Raw genomic sequence first — 17,345 nt, forward strand, 5'->3', positions numbered from 1 at the left:
AGACATTGAGTCGCGTGCTGGCATTCCCTCCTGATTATATTTTGAAAAATTATACTCAAACCAGAGTTCTCTCGCTGGCAATTGGCTATTTTTTTTCCATAAAGATATACATAAATTGTCACATTTCTAGGACAATGATTAGAGCAGTTTTCGAAATCCGTTTCCACTCACCCAGGGTCCGTGCACCCAAGAAGAGTTTGCAAGTTTATATATATATATATATATATATATATATATATATATATATATATATATATATATATATATATATATATATATATTATATATATATATATATTATATATATATATATTATATATTTATATATATATATTATATATATATATATATATATATATATATATATATATATATTATATATATATACACACACACACACATAAGCCCTTGTTTCAGTGCCAAAGTGATTCATGTACTTGATAATAAACCATAAAAGATGCTAGAAATCAGCACTTATCAGATTGTATATATAACATAGAAAGTCGTTTATCTACAACGACAGAAAGTAATCAACAACAAAGATTTGAGATGAACGGGATAGAAAGATCTCACACGTTGAGATGAACGGGATAGAAAGATCTCACACGTTGAGTGATAACATGAAACTTAGCTTAGCGCATCCTAAATGTTTCATACATTAAAACAATTCAAAGTACACAGAAGGAATGGTCTCTTCTTACTAATGCATAACACATAGAAGCAATGGTTATCTTCTAAAAGACCACAGTAAGTGGAAGAGGTGGTTATCACCTGAATCCCAAACGGGTAGCATTTTCTTTTCTCTTAAGTTCCCGGAGAGTGGTAGGACTGGTCATCTTGCAATAGTCCAAATCGTGAGAAACTAGCCTCATAATAATACATAAATAAAATCCTTTAAAAATTTTATTTTATTCTAGCTATTTTCCAATTCCAATCGCCTAATTCTCTACAAAAAGTTAATCTCCCTTTAGCTTAGTACATTTTTTTTTACATAGCAACAAAATTAAGTAATTACTATTTGGCCTAATTGGTTGATTTTTTTTATTGATGCATGTGTTGTCATCGAGCTTTAGCTTGTATGCAAAAATTTGATGACGATTGAATGAATAAAAGTGGTCAAAAAATCGATTGCAAAAAAAAAACAACATACAAGAAAGATACGCATTGTTCTAAATGAAGTGATCACCCGACATCATCTAGGCCAGGTGGTGGGGAAGAAGAGGGCCACTTAAAACGGAGGAGGGAGGTGGACGGTAAATGATCCCATCCCGTTAGAAAATGTTCATTGAGTGGTGTAACTTCAGATATCCATTCATTCAATCTCCCTCTCTGCCGTCCCCAATTATCACTTCCACTGAATCTGTAGAAACAATGAGTATTTTGATGGACTAGTACATTTAGAAAACTCTGTGTGGTTATTATTACGTAGTTGAGCCGACCTACTGTTGCTAACATATTTTTTTTCAGTCCATTTAAATGACCAGGGTGCGTGTTTGTGCCAGGTAGCGAATTGAAGTAACAACCCAACACCAGAGAGGAAGCTACTTGAAGCTCACGCTTACAACAGGATGCGTATCAAGTGTGTAGATCCTATCCACATTAAACAACACACCATTCGGGTCAGCTGGTGAAATAAGCAAGCAGTTGATTAGAGCTTCACACACACACACACACACACATGAAAGTGTACATCATGCAGATTACAAGTGCTAATTGATACACGAAAATAGGTCACAGTCAAGACGCCGTCACCAATGTCAACAAAAAATTGGGTAAAAACAACACAATTAGAAAGTCAACAGGTTAGTAATTGTTTAAAAAAAAGCAGTTCGAACGCTGGGTTTTCATTGACAGATTTGTTAAGATCTAGATCCAGCTAGCGTTAGAGACTAGAGCTGAGAGAAACATTGAAATGCAAATCTATAAACATTCCATGAGAACAATGATCAAGGAAATAAGCATACTGTGCACCATTGAAGGCTGTGAGTTTGGTCCACTGATAATGAGCATATCAACACTAGATTACATCAGAAAGGGAGATAAGTGCATGAAGGCTATCCAAATGATAGTGGTGATGGCAGAAAATTCAAGTGGTTAACATATAATTTCATTACGAAACCAATTCGTCGGCTATCTGGTTTGTCTCTATCTAGTACATGTATGTAATGTTATATATCTTCAAAGGTCTGGCTTAGTTCCAAACATTGCACAAGCAATTTGACTAAAGAAAAAACACATCATCTTTCATGTTTCGACAAGAACACATAGATATACAGGCCATGCCAACACCATTAGTAGAATGAGAACTTAAAGACATAATTAAAGCACATCCAAGTGTCCTAGGGAGTTCACCTGTTAGAGGAACAGAGAGAGCTGGTTAGACTGACATTCAGAAGAACCATGGCCGCCGTCATGCGATGTGACCGTCGTGCACTGGCTACAACTACTCACCGACAGCAGACGACAGGCCCTCACAAATGGGGCCATTTTTCCTTGGTTTGTGTGGCCACCATGGCTTCGTTGCACGCGCCAGCGTGGTAGCGAGGAGGGGAGAGCAGGGTGCCCTAGAACTCCCCACACGCAAAATGCTGGACGCCTATTAGCCAGGGTCAGGCTGTTCTCCACTACGGGGCGAGACTGGAACAGCTAGGAGCCAGGGACGGGCTGGTGATGGAGGAAGACATTTCCGACAAGTGTCAACAGACAACAATAGCTCCTGGTGCTGTACAAGACTGGGCAGCCGTCAAACGTTAAGAGCATCCAATTTCAAATAAATCACCTTATGGTTTAAAGCAAAAATTGACTTTCTCCTAGCCAATAAATCTATCACCTACGTGAGGCTGTAATGTGAAGTACTCTTCTTTATAAATAGGTCAACACATTTTTTATTTCTTAATTCTTAATTTTTATAGTGTTGACTTTAGTAGAAATAAAACCAAATCATCTACCGAACTAGTTTCCTATAAGTAGTGTAAGTCAATCAATGTTATTATTTAACCGTAGCAGTTTGTTGACTGTAGCATATGACTAGAAACTAAGAAGGTTGCTTTACCTGGCCGGCTCGTGGCTCTACTATTTAATCCATTAAGAAAACCTATTCAGTTGACTCGAACACAAAGTTACCACACAAATACACAGCAACTCTTCAGCACAGTGTATCCATTCAGCCGAAAGACTTCGCTTCCAGAACACCTGGAGCACGACTACTAACGGCTTGAACCAAAATACACACGGTATAAGTATTGCGTGCGTGTGTGTGTGTACAGTGCTCTACCATCAGCTGGTCAACTGACCAATGATCCAACCCTGCGATGTAAATACTGCTCTCCGTGTACCTTCTGCTAGGGCTGTACCTCCTTCCTCCGACCATAAGGTAGTGAGTGATGTACCCAGTTTCACTCACGTGCCGGCATGCGGTGCCACAGTGTTGTCTTGCTACACAGGCAGAGCTAAGGTGAACAGCCTCTCCCCCCCCCCCCCACCTTTCTCCCACACCCAGTGCTCGGCGTTAAAGCTTTTTTTTTTTTTAAAAAGCTACCCGCAAATAAGATATAAATATAATAAAAGACATAGAGATTCAGATGAAAAGTGAAAAGAAGAGTTTTGGGGGGGGGGGGGCGGGGGGTTCTAAGGACACCTGGCAGAATGGAAGTCTTTTTGAGCTAATGTTATATTCTATCATCAAGAATGCCCTACGCTAGAGTTTCTCTCCCCCCCCCCTACCTTCCCAAGATATTTTACCCATTACACCTGGCCTTTGTCTCTCCCCTTCACTCAGGCCCCATGCGGTCCTCCTTGTGCTGTGTGTGTGAGTGAACTATATAGTTATTTGTGCGCCTCAGATGTAAGCAATCATATGCGTGTCTTCATCATGGCTGTATTAGCCACCTTGACTAGGTTCCCTACCAAATCAACGTTTAGCAAAGAATAAAAGCTATTTCGTTAGTCCCCATTACCTATTTGTTGTCCAATCAACAACCGCTGGGCTAAACTGGTTGGAAATGGGTCAATAGTCCCGTTCACCATGGTACTCCATAGCCTCACGTTATACATTGATACAGAAGCCTCACGTTGAGTAATTACATTGATACAGAAGCCTCACGTTCGGTAAGTAGATCTATAAGGTAGTCTCGCGTTCAGTAATTGCAATGATAGAGAAGCCTCACGTTCAGTAAGTAAATAGATAAGGTAGTCTCGCGTTTAATTGCAGTGATAAAGAAGCCTCGCGTTCAGAAATTGCAGTGATACAGAAGCATCGTGTTAAGTATGTACGTTAATACAGAAGCCTCACTTTAAGTAAGTATGCCGATACAGAAGCCTCACTTTAAGTGAGTGCGTTGACACACAAGCCTCACATTAAACTTGTACGTTGACATAGAAGCCTCACGTTACACATACTGAAACAGAGACCTCTAAGCTTACATTGAAACAGGTGACTCCCTTTAAGTAAATATATTGACAAAGAAGCCTCATGAAAAGGAAGTAATTTGATACAGAAGCCTCACATCCAGTAATGAAACAGAAGACTCCATGAAAGTGTACGTACATTAATACAGATTATCTGATAGGTGTACTACTGATTACGGTTACAATAAAGTTAACATGTAAATGCATCAAAGCAAACAGTAAATAGGTAAGTAATAGCGAAAGATGTTCAATCCGTACTGCATAAGAACCGCAATGACCGCCAGCTCTTAGAAAATGTGGATGTCTGTATATGACAGTAATAGAATCATTCTAAAACCCAACCAATCTCAGCTGTAAGTGGCTGAAACTCAACAATTTCATCTAGGAAACAACTTAATCTTTCAAAAGCAGATGCTTTATTATGATTTTGTATGCACACATAAAAACATTTTAAAAACAATTAGAAAAGCAGTCTTTTATCAAAAAATAAGGGTTAGTTGATGAACATAAAAATAATATATGTGTCAGACGCGAATAGCCCAATTTTCAGTAAAAGAAATTACAAAAGTCATTTCTCTATAGAAGAAGTTACGAAGGCTATATAAAATACAACCACAGACCATATACTACAATAAATAAATGGTTTTTGATTTCTAGTTACGATTTATTTAGGTAGGTACTGTTTTACTATTACATACCAACTATTAGAGTTTAGAATAACCCAGGTTTGTTTCTTGTGCAACGCTATTAGCTAACACCGCATATCATCTCTCCATTAGTATATTTAGATCTATAATCTAATTCTAGTCTAGATCTATATATATAAAATCGAATAGATCTAGTAATAGTATAGATTCTATCTTGAGACTAGATTGCCGAGTCTAGCCTATGCTATGCCTATAGTCAGTTTTTATTAGAAAAATGTCTAGATATTAATAAAGACTAAAGTTTTTTAATTATTAGATTATTAGATATAGACATAGGACATAGATTTAATACTGTAATACCTTTACTATACTCTATACTTAATCTACTAGACTAGAGATCTATCTATAATCTAGTCAATCTAGATCTATACATAATACAATATTCATTATAATACTTCTACTTATAATGACTTATTTAATAAGTTAGTACTTAGACTTAGATCTATTATAGTTTATTAATAGATTTACTTTTCGTCCATTTGTTGTATAACTAAGTTTGAAGCCATACAGTGAAAGTCTTCTGCTCCACATTGAACTAGGAGTGTACGCTACAAACAGAAGAGCTTAGAACATCTGATTCTGTAATGCTAAAACGTGCACACAAATCATTAGACATATTTAACATGCTTATCATCACTGCCTTTAGTGTGTACACCGGAGACACCCCAAAAAAAGTCTATAGCTATTCCTAGTTTTTACGCCATTTATAAAATATCTCCAATGCTAATAATGGTCCTCCAAATTTCCTTGTGGATAATAAAAAATATTTTTATTGTAAGTTTGTAGCAGACGTAAAGTGTGACAACGACTGACCAACAGGGGCTGCCTACGAGTTTGCGATTTTTCGTTTTTAATTGTTCGGTTTCAATGTGAACACTTTATAACAGAACGGTTACACAAGTGAAAAACAAAAAAAAAAAACGAAATTACACAACCGAAGAGAGAGTGCCTAAACAACGAAACAAAATATCTGGAAGCAATGTCGGGAGCTATTGTTGTGTACAAGTCAATAGATAACTAGAAGATAATTCTAAAAGCAGATGAGGTGGGGAACGGGGGGGGGGGGAGAGAAAGGACTGCTGCAGTTGTTGTACCTGCGAATGTTCAAAAGATCTAGACCCCAGCACGAGAATCATGTCAATCTACATCTAGGTCAACTCAGGGAAAGTTGCCTGGAATTGCTGGTTGAGCAAAAAGAGCATTTCTCGTAGCCTACAGAAGCCAAGAAGTAATTAGTTGATGAAGCGACTGAAGAGAAAGTGAAACAGGTCATGATTAGACCAGAGTTACGAGTTAGCGTTAGGTGCATAATGAGACTGACGACTACACCGAAAAGTACAAGTTAAAATGACTTACACAAAATTAAAAAACAAAAATACTTTTTGAAAAAAACAAAAGCTTATATTAAGCGTACTTGAAACAATTAGTTTAGATCAGTCATGTAAATAAATTTGTAATAGCTCTAGACTAACAATAAAAAGCAGTTATAAAATTTAAAAAAAAAAGGGGGAACGACATGAATTCGAATTCATGGCTCATGCCTTCTCAGGCTTCTCAAACCAACACGTAACAACTCTGCTAGTGAAGAGCTCATGATTGTATAGTTATCTATCGTTTCTATAGTGTTTCTATAGTCTAGAGTAGTCTAGACCTAATTTTCAGGTTTGTGTTCACTAAGACTCAGGCGACGACCTATACAGGAGACTAATTCAGCTTATGCCACCCCTTCAGTCGATTACAATTTCTTTCCCTTTTTCGAGATACCAAACAAAATAATTTATTACCAATAGTTAATTGACTAATTGGTTAATTTAAAAAAAAATATTCTTGTGTTGTCAGGTAAAAGAATAAATTGTGCAAAATTTCAGCATGATCCGAGATAGAGTGTGGGAGAAATCACGTGTACAAACTTTTTTACAAGACAGACAGAGTGAATTGATATAAGCTTTGTAAAAAAAAAAAAGTTCAATATTAGAAGAAAGAAAACATGGAAACAGAACGAAATGTTTTGATGTATGACTGTGTCCTTTACAAAAGTGATGCAATACAGAGTTAGACAGGAAAATATTCCAATACATATTTTTATATTTTTCTAGTTGGGAAAAAAAAGGGAAAATGGTAGTGGTCTGGGTTGGAATTTTCTCACTGATCAAGATCAGATCTTCCTAATGTAAAGTAATTAATGACTCACTCAATAGTTCGCCGACGCCTGACTCGCGCCATGTCTTCGTTTCTTACATAAATTCCATTTAGCCAAGCAGTGCAATGTAGCAGACCAACGTCGTGACACCAACTTTGTGGACATTAATTGGATTTACTGGTGGCCTCTACTGAACTTACATTGAAGATTGGAAGGTATAGCTCTAAACCCAACTGACGTGCACATGTTGAAAACAAAATATGAAATCTATTGAGATGGGTGAAATTTCGTTGGCAGATAACCTTCACAATCCTATTCCTATCCTAAAGTCCACCACAATGTTTGTTCTTGTTCACATTGCAATCAAGACACCAATCCGATAGATACGACACTGAAGCCGAGCACAGTTTACCGAGTCATTGCCTTTGTCTTAAAAATGCTTACTTTGACATGCACACAGGCAGATGATCAAAACTGGTGGTACTGCATATAAAAGCATTCCTACACTCTCTTATGGAGAGATAGTGAATACTTATTTGGGCTTAAACTTTGTTGATTATATAAAAGAACTACATTTAAATTACATAACAGAGTTAAATATATCAATCAAGGACTTTCACAGAGAAATCTCCAGGCGCTAACATGGATTATGTGTGCACTTATCTCTTATTAAACGACTGTAATGACCATAATATTAAATTGGAAATAGTTTACTTCTTTGATGTGGATGTGTACCCTACAGAGTGACCTGTAGTCCGAGAAATTGTTAGTGAACTTGTTGCCGCAAATAACGAAACAGAAAAGAGACTTTGAATCCGATGAAAATGTGATGAAAGTGTGTCACGTTTATTTACTCGGCATGAATTGTTTCATCATCTTGCCTGCTAGTGTTCGTCTTTGAATGGAGGTCTGCGAGTTGATAAACGGTCGTTGGCTTGTAGCTCCAAACAACTAGTACCACTGAACCGACGTAGGCGTAGTGTAGTTTTAATAAGCTTTAAACTACGTAACTTCTGTGAACAAAAGCCTCAATAGAATTTCTATTCCAATATACATAGATTTAACTTGAGATCAAAATGTAGTCATAATAATATGAAATGTCATTAGTCTTTCACGTCTCTAGATCGTCCGCGGTTCTTAACATAAATTATGATACACCCTGTCGTGGTCTCATCATTCTCCAAGACCAAAAATGAATGCTCCCTTTCTTCATTATCACCTTGGAAACAAACACACTACATAACACTGCGGTACTAAAGACATTATGTGAATCGAAATAAAATGGGGCTCTCTTATACCTTTATAATCAAAATTACTTTAGGCATTGAAATATTTTGTGTGAATAATCTGTGAGTTATGTGTATGTAAGTATGTTTTATTTTCCTGATGACATTTTTAAAGGATGCGTGTCATACCAGCCAAAGAAATATTACAGTCTATTAAGTATCGCAAGGCAGTCTATTAAGTATCGCAAGGCAGTCTATTAAGTATCGCAAGGCAGTCTATTAAGTATCGCAAGGCAGTCTATTAAGTATCGCAAGGCAGTCTCCTTTTCAATAACCTAAATAATGACCCTCCTCTCCCTCACCCTCCCAATTAAAAAAAACATCAAATGAAGAGATTTAATTAGTTCGTATGTTCTCTTTTGTTTAATTACTAAAAAAAAAGACTGTTGCAGTAGGAGAAACTTGATTTAACAATCTGAAATCATTACTAACAAGTGGTTGAATTGAAAGATGCATAAAACAATACAACTAATTGAACCTGCTCTATGAGACTTGGACTAAGCATGTTATTGTGCGGTGTAGAGCATCTGTAGTGCTCCTGTCTCCAGCGCAGCGCGTGGGATGCATGCGCCAGGAGGGGAGGAACATTTTGCAATTGCCCCGATAAACGTTTCTACCGACTGAGTCAGTAGGCTCATGACGTCATTCCGACACTTGTTTGCTATTCCTCCGCTACCTACGTAGAAGAAAGAAGATTCGGCAGGTAAGAATCTGGGTCTAGAGCGGGAAGGGGGAGGGTCAATCTGATATCTGTATGGCCACATTATAGGTCGATCTACCCCTCCCCGATCAAGTCATTTCGATATTATGTCCCAGTAAATATTTACAACGAACTATAAGCAATTCCAACAATATACTTCGCATTGCTCAACTAGGTATAGATTCAAAAATAAAGACAATAACAACATTCCTTTGAAACTATATACTTGATATAGATGTCCAAATGATTGGTTCAGAACCACATTTAACATTTAACACAATTTTTTTTTTCCAAAAAGTAATGACCGCGAATATAAAGGTACAAATTTCTAATCAAATCAAGTGAGCTAAAGAATTATTTGCTACATTTGGTAGATAAAGTAATTTCAAATAGAATCAAGTAAGCTAAAGAATTATTTGTTCAATGTGGTAGATAAGATCATTTCAAATAGAATCAAGTAAGCTAAAGAATTATTTGTTCCATGTGGTAGATAAGATCATTTCAAATAGAATCAAGTAAGCTAAAGAATTATTTGTTCCATGTGGTAGATAAGATCATTTCAAATATAATTAAGTAAGCTAAAGAATTATTTGTTCCATGTGGTAGATAAGATCATTTCAAATAGAATCAAGTAAGCTAAAGAATTATTTGTTCCATGTGGTAGATAAGATCATTTCAAATAGAATCAAGTAAGGTAAAGAATTATTTGTTCCATGTGGTAGATAAGATCATTTCAAATAGAATCAAGTAAGCTAAAGAATTATTTGTTCCATGTGGTAGATAAGATCATTTCAAATAGAATCAAGTAAGGTAAAGAATTATTTGTTCCATGTGGTAGATTAGATCATTTCAAATAGAATCAAGTAAGCTAAAGAATTATTTGTTCCATGTGGTAGATAAGATCATTTCAAATATAATTAAGTAAGGTAAAGAATTATTTGTTCCATGTGGTAGATAAGATCATTTCAAATATAATTAAGCAAGGTAAAGAATTATTTGTTACATGTGGTAGATAAGATCATTTCAAATAGAATCAAGTAAGGTAAAGAATTATTAATTCCATGTGGTAGATAAGATCATTTCAAATAGAATCAAGTAAGCTTAAGAATTATTTGTTCCATGTGGTAGATAAGATCATTTCAAATAGAATCAAGTAAGCTTAAGAATTATTTGTTCCATGTGGTAGATAAGATCATTTCAAATAGAATCAAGTAAGCTATAGAATTATTTGTTACATTTGGTAGATGCAGTAATTTCAAATAGAATCAAGTAAGGTAAAGAATTATTTGTTCCATGTGGTAGATAAGATCATTTCAAATAGAATCAAGTAAGCTATAGAATTATTTGTTACATTTGGTAGATGCAGTAATTTCAAATAGAATCAAGTAAGGTAAAGAATTATTTGTTCCATGTGGTAGATAAGATCATTTCAAATAGAATCAAGTAAGCTAAAGAATTATTTGTTCCATGTGGTAGATAAGATCATTTCAAATATAATTAAGTAAGGTAAAGAATTATTTGTTACATGTGGTAGATAAGATCATTTCAAATAGAATCAAGTAAGGTAAAGAATTATTTGTTACATGTGGTAGATAAGATCATTTCAAATAGAATCAAGTAAGGTAAAGAATTATTAATTCCATGTGGTAGATAAGATCATTTCAAATAGAATCAAGTAAGCTAAAGAATTATTTGTTCCATGTGGTAGATAAGATCATTTCAAATAGAATCAAGTAAGGTAAAGAATTATTTGTTCCATGTGGTAGATAAGATCATTTCAAATAGAATCAAGTAAGCTATAGAATTTGTTTGGTTCAATGTTTAGAAGTCTATGATGCCAATGTACGTTCTCTTTTGAAACTAAAATCAAATGTGTGTGCACTTATTTATATTTGACTGTTGACAGTGATATTTCATTTCTATCTGACAAGTACAATGCACAGTAATGTATTTAATGTGCACCAAAAAACTACGGACGTCTGTAGAGGTAACATGGATCTCAGTTCGAATTGATCTTTCTGGTAGTAACTCACTTCAAATCTGTTTTTCTGAGTTCTAATTTGTAGTTAAATCTCACTTGAAATTTGTCTGTTTTATTTAAATGTATCTTTTTTTTTTTAGTTTTAACTCACTTGAAATTTGTCTGTTACGTTTTATCCCAATGGCCATGCGTAAAGTAGTGCAACTCTGTGATGACTAAAGAGTTATCTAAACTCTATAGACTCTGAAAATAATAGTTGATTGATTTGATTTGTTGATTTGAGGCACATCGGCACAATTTAGGCCATGTCGTGCCTGCAGTCCCTTAAGGACTACTCTCTCTCTAAACAACAAGGGCCAGATTCTATACAGTCATATAATTAAAATTAAGGTCTATTCACAGTTAAAATAGTAAAGGTAGTAAAAATTTAAATATTTGGTAAAAATCTAATGTAAATAGTGCATGTTCACAAATTCAGAAATCAGATCTTCGTAGATAGCCCCACTTCCCGAATAAAGCCCAGTACCTTCCCAGGGTCGACATTATTAAATAGTGTTTTTAGATTAGTGGCTCTAAAATGTTTCGCCCTGACATCCTGGTATCTGGGGCAATCAACGAGGATATGTTCCACGGTGAGGCGAGAGTCACAGTACTCGCAAAGTGGGGGCTCCTCTCTCTTCAGTACAAAAGAGTGCGTGATGTAGGTGTGGCCAATCCTAAGTCTGGACATGGTTGTGCTACCACGCCTTGTCAGACCCTTAGATGTGGGCCGCCACCTGACATCCGCCACAATCTGCCTGAGTTTACTGTGAGTCTCAGCCTCCCATCGGTTCTGCCACTCTCGATAGGTGGCAGAGGCAATACTTTGTCTCAGGTCCGAGTAGGGAATTTGGGTTCCTGACACCGCATGATTTAGGGCGCTCTTTGCTTCTCTGTCTGCGGCTTCGTTTCCCTCTGTGGGGTTAAATATGGAGTCAAAAGCAGGGTTCGTGGGGTTGGATTTTAGCTTGACTATATACTGCATTGCAAGCTTTTTCATTCTTATATCCATGGGGAGTTCTCCAGCCTCCACATGGAGACTTGGGATAGGTGATGTACGAAACGCGCCGAGACAGAGACGCAGGGCAGCATTTTGTATTGGTTCCAGTATTTTTAGGTACGACTTCCTTGCTGCTCCATATATTATGGATCCGTAGTCTAGCTTGGATCGAATTAGACTCCGATAGAGCAGCAGCAAGGTATCTCTGTCAGCTCCCCAGTCCGTATGGCTGAGTACTCTTAGTATGTTTAATGACTTTTGGCATTTCTTCTTAAGTTCCTTAATGTGGGGGAGAAAATTAAATTTGGAATCTAAGGTGAGGCCTAAAAATTTTGTAGTTTTCACGACAGGGATCTTCTTTTTGTGTATAAATAGTTCAGGGTCTGGGTGGAGCCCCCTTAGATTACAAAAATGCATACTAACTGTTTTGGAGTCAGAGAATTTGAAACCATTATAGTTTGCCCATCCCTGAATTTTGTTTAAACATAACTGTAATTTCCTTTCTAAGGTGTTCATGTTTTTCCCATAAGTAAGAATGACAAAGTCATCAACATACAAAGAGCACTCTATGCCAGGGGACAGCGCATTTATGATGCTATTTATTTTAATGTTGAACAGGGTGACTGACAGAATGCTGCCCTGGGGTACACCCATTTCCTGGTCATGAGTGTCAGAAGCGGAGTTGCCCACTCGGACCTGAAATTTTCGATCTTTCAGGAATTCCTCCACAAAACGGGGGAGGTGTCCCTTAAGCCCCATAAGCGCCAGGTCACGTAGAATGCCATGTTTCCAGGTTGTGTCATAGGCCTTTTCTATATCGAAGAATACAGCTACTAGATGTTCTCTTCTGAGTAATGCATTTCTAATATAAGCTTCCAGCCTTACCAGGTGGTCAGTTGTTGTCCGCCCCTGCCGGAATCCGCACTGGTAGTTTGAGATCACTTTATTCCTTTCCAGGTACCAGACCAGCCTACTGTTAATCATTCTTTCCATGGTTTTGCAGATGCAGCTTGTTAGTGCTATTGGTCGATAGTTAGCTGGGTCAGAGCCGTCTCTTCCCGGTTTAGGTATCGGTATAACTGTGGCTTTCCTCCAGCTGTTTGGGAAAGCGCCTGTTTGCCACACACAGTTATAGACCCCTAGTAGGACTGCCAATGAGGGTTCGGGAAGGTGCTTGAGGAACTGGTAATGGATTTCGTCTTCTCCAGGCGCTGTGTCATGTGACTTGTCCAGCGATTCCCTCAGTTCCTCAAGCGAGAACGGTTTGTTGTGGTCTTCATTGTTCTCTGACCTGAAATCAATGGGGTGTCTTTCCTCCCTGGTTTTGACTTTTTGGAACTCTGGCGTGTAGTGTGCAGTGGATGATTTTTCTGCTATTGAGGATGCAAGGCAGTCAGCTATTTCTCTGGGGGACGTGACAGTTCGTCCTTGGTTTTTCAAATGCCCTATTGCATTTGATTCTTTCCCTTTGATTCGCCTTACTGCCTTCCAAACCGCTCTAGCAGAAGTTTTGGCATCCAGACTGCCGACAAAACTTCTCCAGGAATTCCTTTTGGCTGACCGTATGGTTTGTCTAGCCTTTGCTCTAGCTATCCTGAATAGCTTTAGGTTTTCCTGGGAAGGATTCTTTATAAATGCAGCCAGTCGTTTTTTCCTATCACCAATAGCACTTTTGCAAGCTGTATCAAACCATGGTTTGCTAGGCCGTTTTGGATTTGCAGAGGTTAGGGGTACAACTTTCCTGGCTATACTTAGTAGCTTGCTAGCAAAGGTATCAGCTGGGTTCTGTTCATGGAGGATATTTTCTGTGATATCCTCAGAGCATCTTTTTTGGAATTGTTCCCAATCGGCCTTATTCAGTTTCCACCGCTGAGGTCGTCCCAATGAAGGGAGATTGTTAGTAATGATGATTGGGAAGTGATCACTTCCCCGTAGATCATTGCTAACTGACCATTTAAAATCGTCCAGAAGTCCGGGGACGCATACGGTGAGGTCAATGCATGTGAATGATCCAGTTCCTGGGTGCAAGTAGGTCGGTGATGCATCATTAAGTATGCATAAATCATGTTGGAGGAAGATATCCTCCAGCATACGACCTCTTGTGTCGGTATTGTTGGATCCCCACATGGTGTTATGGGCATTGAAATCCCCAAGGATTAAATAAGGCCGGGGGAGTTGTTTCAATAGGTCCTCCATGTCTGTTCGGTTTAATGGAGCGCATGGTGGTAGATACAGGCTGCAGCAAGTGATAACCTTGTGAAGGGTTATCCTAGCTGCTACGGCCTGTAGTGTGGTCTGTAGTTCTACCCTCTCATGGGGGATGCTATCCTTCACAAGGATACAGACTCCACCTGATGCTCTCTCTGCATCCTCAACATTCTTGGTGTAAGCACGGTAGCTTCGGAAGCTGATGCAATCTTTTAGAAATGTTTCCTGTAAGCAGACAGCTACATGAGTCTCAGAGTCCATCAGTAGCTGCATTTCCTCGTAATTGGCCTTGAGGCCTCTACAATTCCACTGTACAATTCTGGAATCCATGGCTTATTCTAGATGACCTACTTGGAGCTATTTGGCCTTGGGAGGCCCCCGGAGGGGTTTCCCTTTATTCCAGTGACCTTGGTGTTTTTATTCTTGGGTTTGGATGGAGAGGAGGACAACCCCCTTTTGGGGGAAGTCTTTCTCTCTGGAGAGGGGAGATCCCTCTGGTTAGAGCGGAGGTTATTTCCTCCTCTCTCACCTCGGGCATCCTCTCCGCTTTGATTTCTCCCCTTAGGGAGTTGGTCAACCTCTAACTCGGCAGAGGTTGGGGTGTCTGGCTGGGTTCTCTGAGGAGAACCTGTGTCAGACATGATGTCTCCAGGTTCTCCCGGAGTATTGGTTTTGACATGCTGCTCAGTCTCCATGCTCTCATCAGCGAGCACAGAGAACCTGTTCTTTAGCATGACAACAGGGCTTTCTTGTTTCTTCAGAGGTGTGTTCTTTGGCGGTGTTCTCTTCTGAGTTGGGGCAGGAGGAGGGGGTGGTGGGGTCAATGTGTCCGTCTGTGTGGCTATGGATCTTCCTTTCTTAGCAACAGCCTGGGCGTAGGTCTTTGTCAAGCCGAATTGGCCCTTGGGTAGGGCCAGTACAGCCGATTTCGCCTGGCTAAAGGTACATCCGTTTCTTGCCTTGTACTCCTGCACGGCAACCTCCTGTTTCCACACAGGGCAGTCCTTGGAGTAGGCTGAGAGGCCAGCTTGACAGTTTGGGCATTTGAACTGGGCTGTGCAGCCCTTGTCCTCATGACCCTCTCCAGCACATCTGGCACACACAGTGTTCCTCTTGCAGACTGCCACGCCGTGTCCATAACCCTGGCACTTGAAGCACCTCATGGGGTTAGGTATGTAGGGCCTCACTGGAACTCGTAGGTATCCTGCCTTCACATACTCTGGCGGTGTCCTAGTTCCGAATGTGAGGATAATAGTGGCGGTTTTGACCTCCTCACCCTCCCTGCGCCTGGTAATGCGCCGGGCATGGGTGACTCCTTCAATGCCCTCCACTATTTCCTTCTCGGAACATTCCAGTAGGTCCCTAGAGCTGATTACACCTCTGCTGGTGTTCAGACTCTTGTGTGGCATGACTTCCACTTGGAGATCACAGAGTCTTCTGCATCTTAAAAGCCCATCAGAGTGTGTCTTGCTGTCTACTTCTACAAGGAGTTCCATTGTTTTGTGTAGCTTAGACACACTCTTGGGCTCTCCCACTACTGACTTGAGTCCCTTATAGATAATAAAAGGGCTCAACTTTGTCAGGCTTTTTCCCTCCTCTGTGCATCTTACCACCAGAAATGATGGCCAGGTGGCACAGCTTTTTGGGACCTCCTCTTTTTTATCGTCAATTCGTCGTTTCTTGCCCAGACATAGGTCTGGGGCAAGTAGTTTTGTGTGTGTTTTTTTGTCCATATATATTTTGGTTAATTCGGCACCTGTGCTCCCCACCCGCCATCGAGTCCAACAAGGGGACGGGCCATTCGGATGTCCAGAATGAGCCCGCCAGGGCTACACAGGTGCTATACTCAGTCAGCTGCTACATCGGGCATGTGTCCGATACAGCAGCTCCCTGATTGACCCTCCAGCCACCGCCCTCCAGCATAGGTCGACGACCTATGCTGGTAGCTCGGCATGACCAGCCGGTTGACCCAGAGCGGGCCATCTGGGTCTCAGGTCTAGGGGAACTTGGAGCCAAAGTATTGTGTTGTTGTGGTTTATCCTCAGATAGCCACCACTCAAACACCAGGATCTCTTTATCCCCCCTTACCCGTCGCAGTCCACGGCAAACGGACTGGTCTAGGACGTAGTGAGAATTTAAAGTTAAGGAGACAGTGTGATGATCAATGAAGGCAGACTTAGGAAAAGAGGAGGCAGACACAATGATAGAAAAGAAGTAGGGCACTTTTGAGCTCCAAAAGTGCTAAGGAAAGAGGAGCGCAGTTTAACGTCATGTCTCGGGACGAGAAAATAATAGTTAATTCTTCTTTTATCTAAATGTATTATAAAGGTTAATATATTAAAACTCGTGGATTTGAATGAATGATTCATTCTATGAGAAGGTTTGTCTAGGACAAAACAAACTACATTTCTCTAGAAAATAATGATACAAATTTATTTTTTTTTACTTAAAACCCGTTTAAAAGTGGTGAATAGTGAAATAACTTTTGCTATAGAACATTTATGTCATGGAGGATTCATAAGTAAAAAAAAATAATTTCTAATATGTGGGAGTTAACAAACCTTTGCAAGACAAGTCAGTAAAATGTAACCATTTTGTCCTAACATCTTTACATTGAAACGTGTTTTTGCTTTTTTTCAGGGTTGCAGAAACCGGACCACTTCCAACTACAGAAACCCCCGCCCTGCTCCCAAACTAAAGTTCTGACCACTGAATTTGATTAGATGTTATTTTTGGACAACAAATTCTGCCAACGCTTCAAGACATATGTCGTTGTTAAACAACAAAATATTAATTCAAAACTAAGAATAGCTGCCGATTACAGCCTCTTTTTTTTTTCCAGTTCTTAAAAAACGGCCATCTTTTTGAACCTAGACT

At 39.0% G+C, this 17,345-nt stretch overlaps 1 protein-coding gene across 5 annotated transcripts in view; it reads right to left on the reverse strand.

The window, feature by feature from the left end:
* Window positions 1-17,345, reverse strand: part of LOC106051103 (mucin-2-like) — a 110,805-nt gene that overhangs the window by 51,814 nt on the left and 41,646 nt on the right. The window contains exon 1 of one of the 5 annotated variants that reach the window (XM_056020297.1): window positions 11,373-11,460. The exons of 2 other annotated variants lie outside the window; for them this stretch is intronic. In XM_056020297.1, coding sequence (XP_055876272.1) covers window positions 11,373-11,409 — 37 coding nt within the window. In that variant the 5' untranslated portion in view covers window positions 11,410-11,460. Of the gene's footprint in view, window positions 1-2,451; window positions 3,033-3,052; window positions 3,463-11,372; window positions 11,461-17,345 lie in introns of those variants that run through there. 2 more of the 5 variants (XM_056020302.1, XM_056020301.1) reach the window with 2 other exon arrangements.

This window comes from Biomphalaria glabrata, chromosome 2, assembly GCF_947242115.1.
Source record: "Biomphalaria glabrata chromosome 2, xgBioGlab47.1, whole genome shotgun sequence".
Classification (NCBI taxonomy): Eukaryota; Metazoa; Mollusca; class Gastropoda; family Planorbidae; genus Biomphalaria; species Biomphalaria glabrata.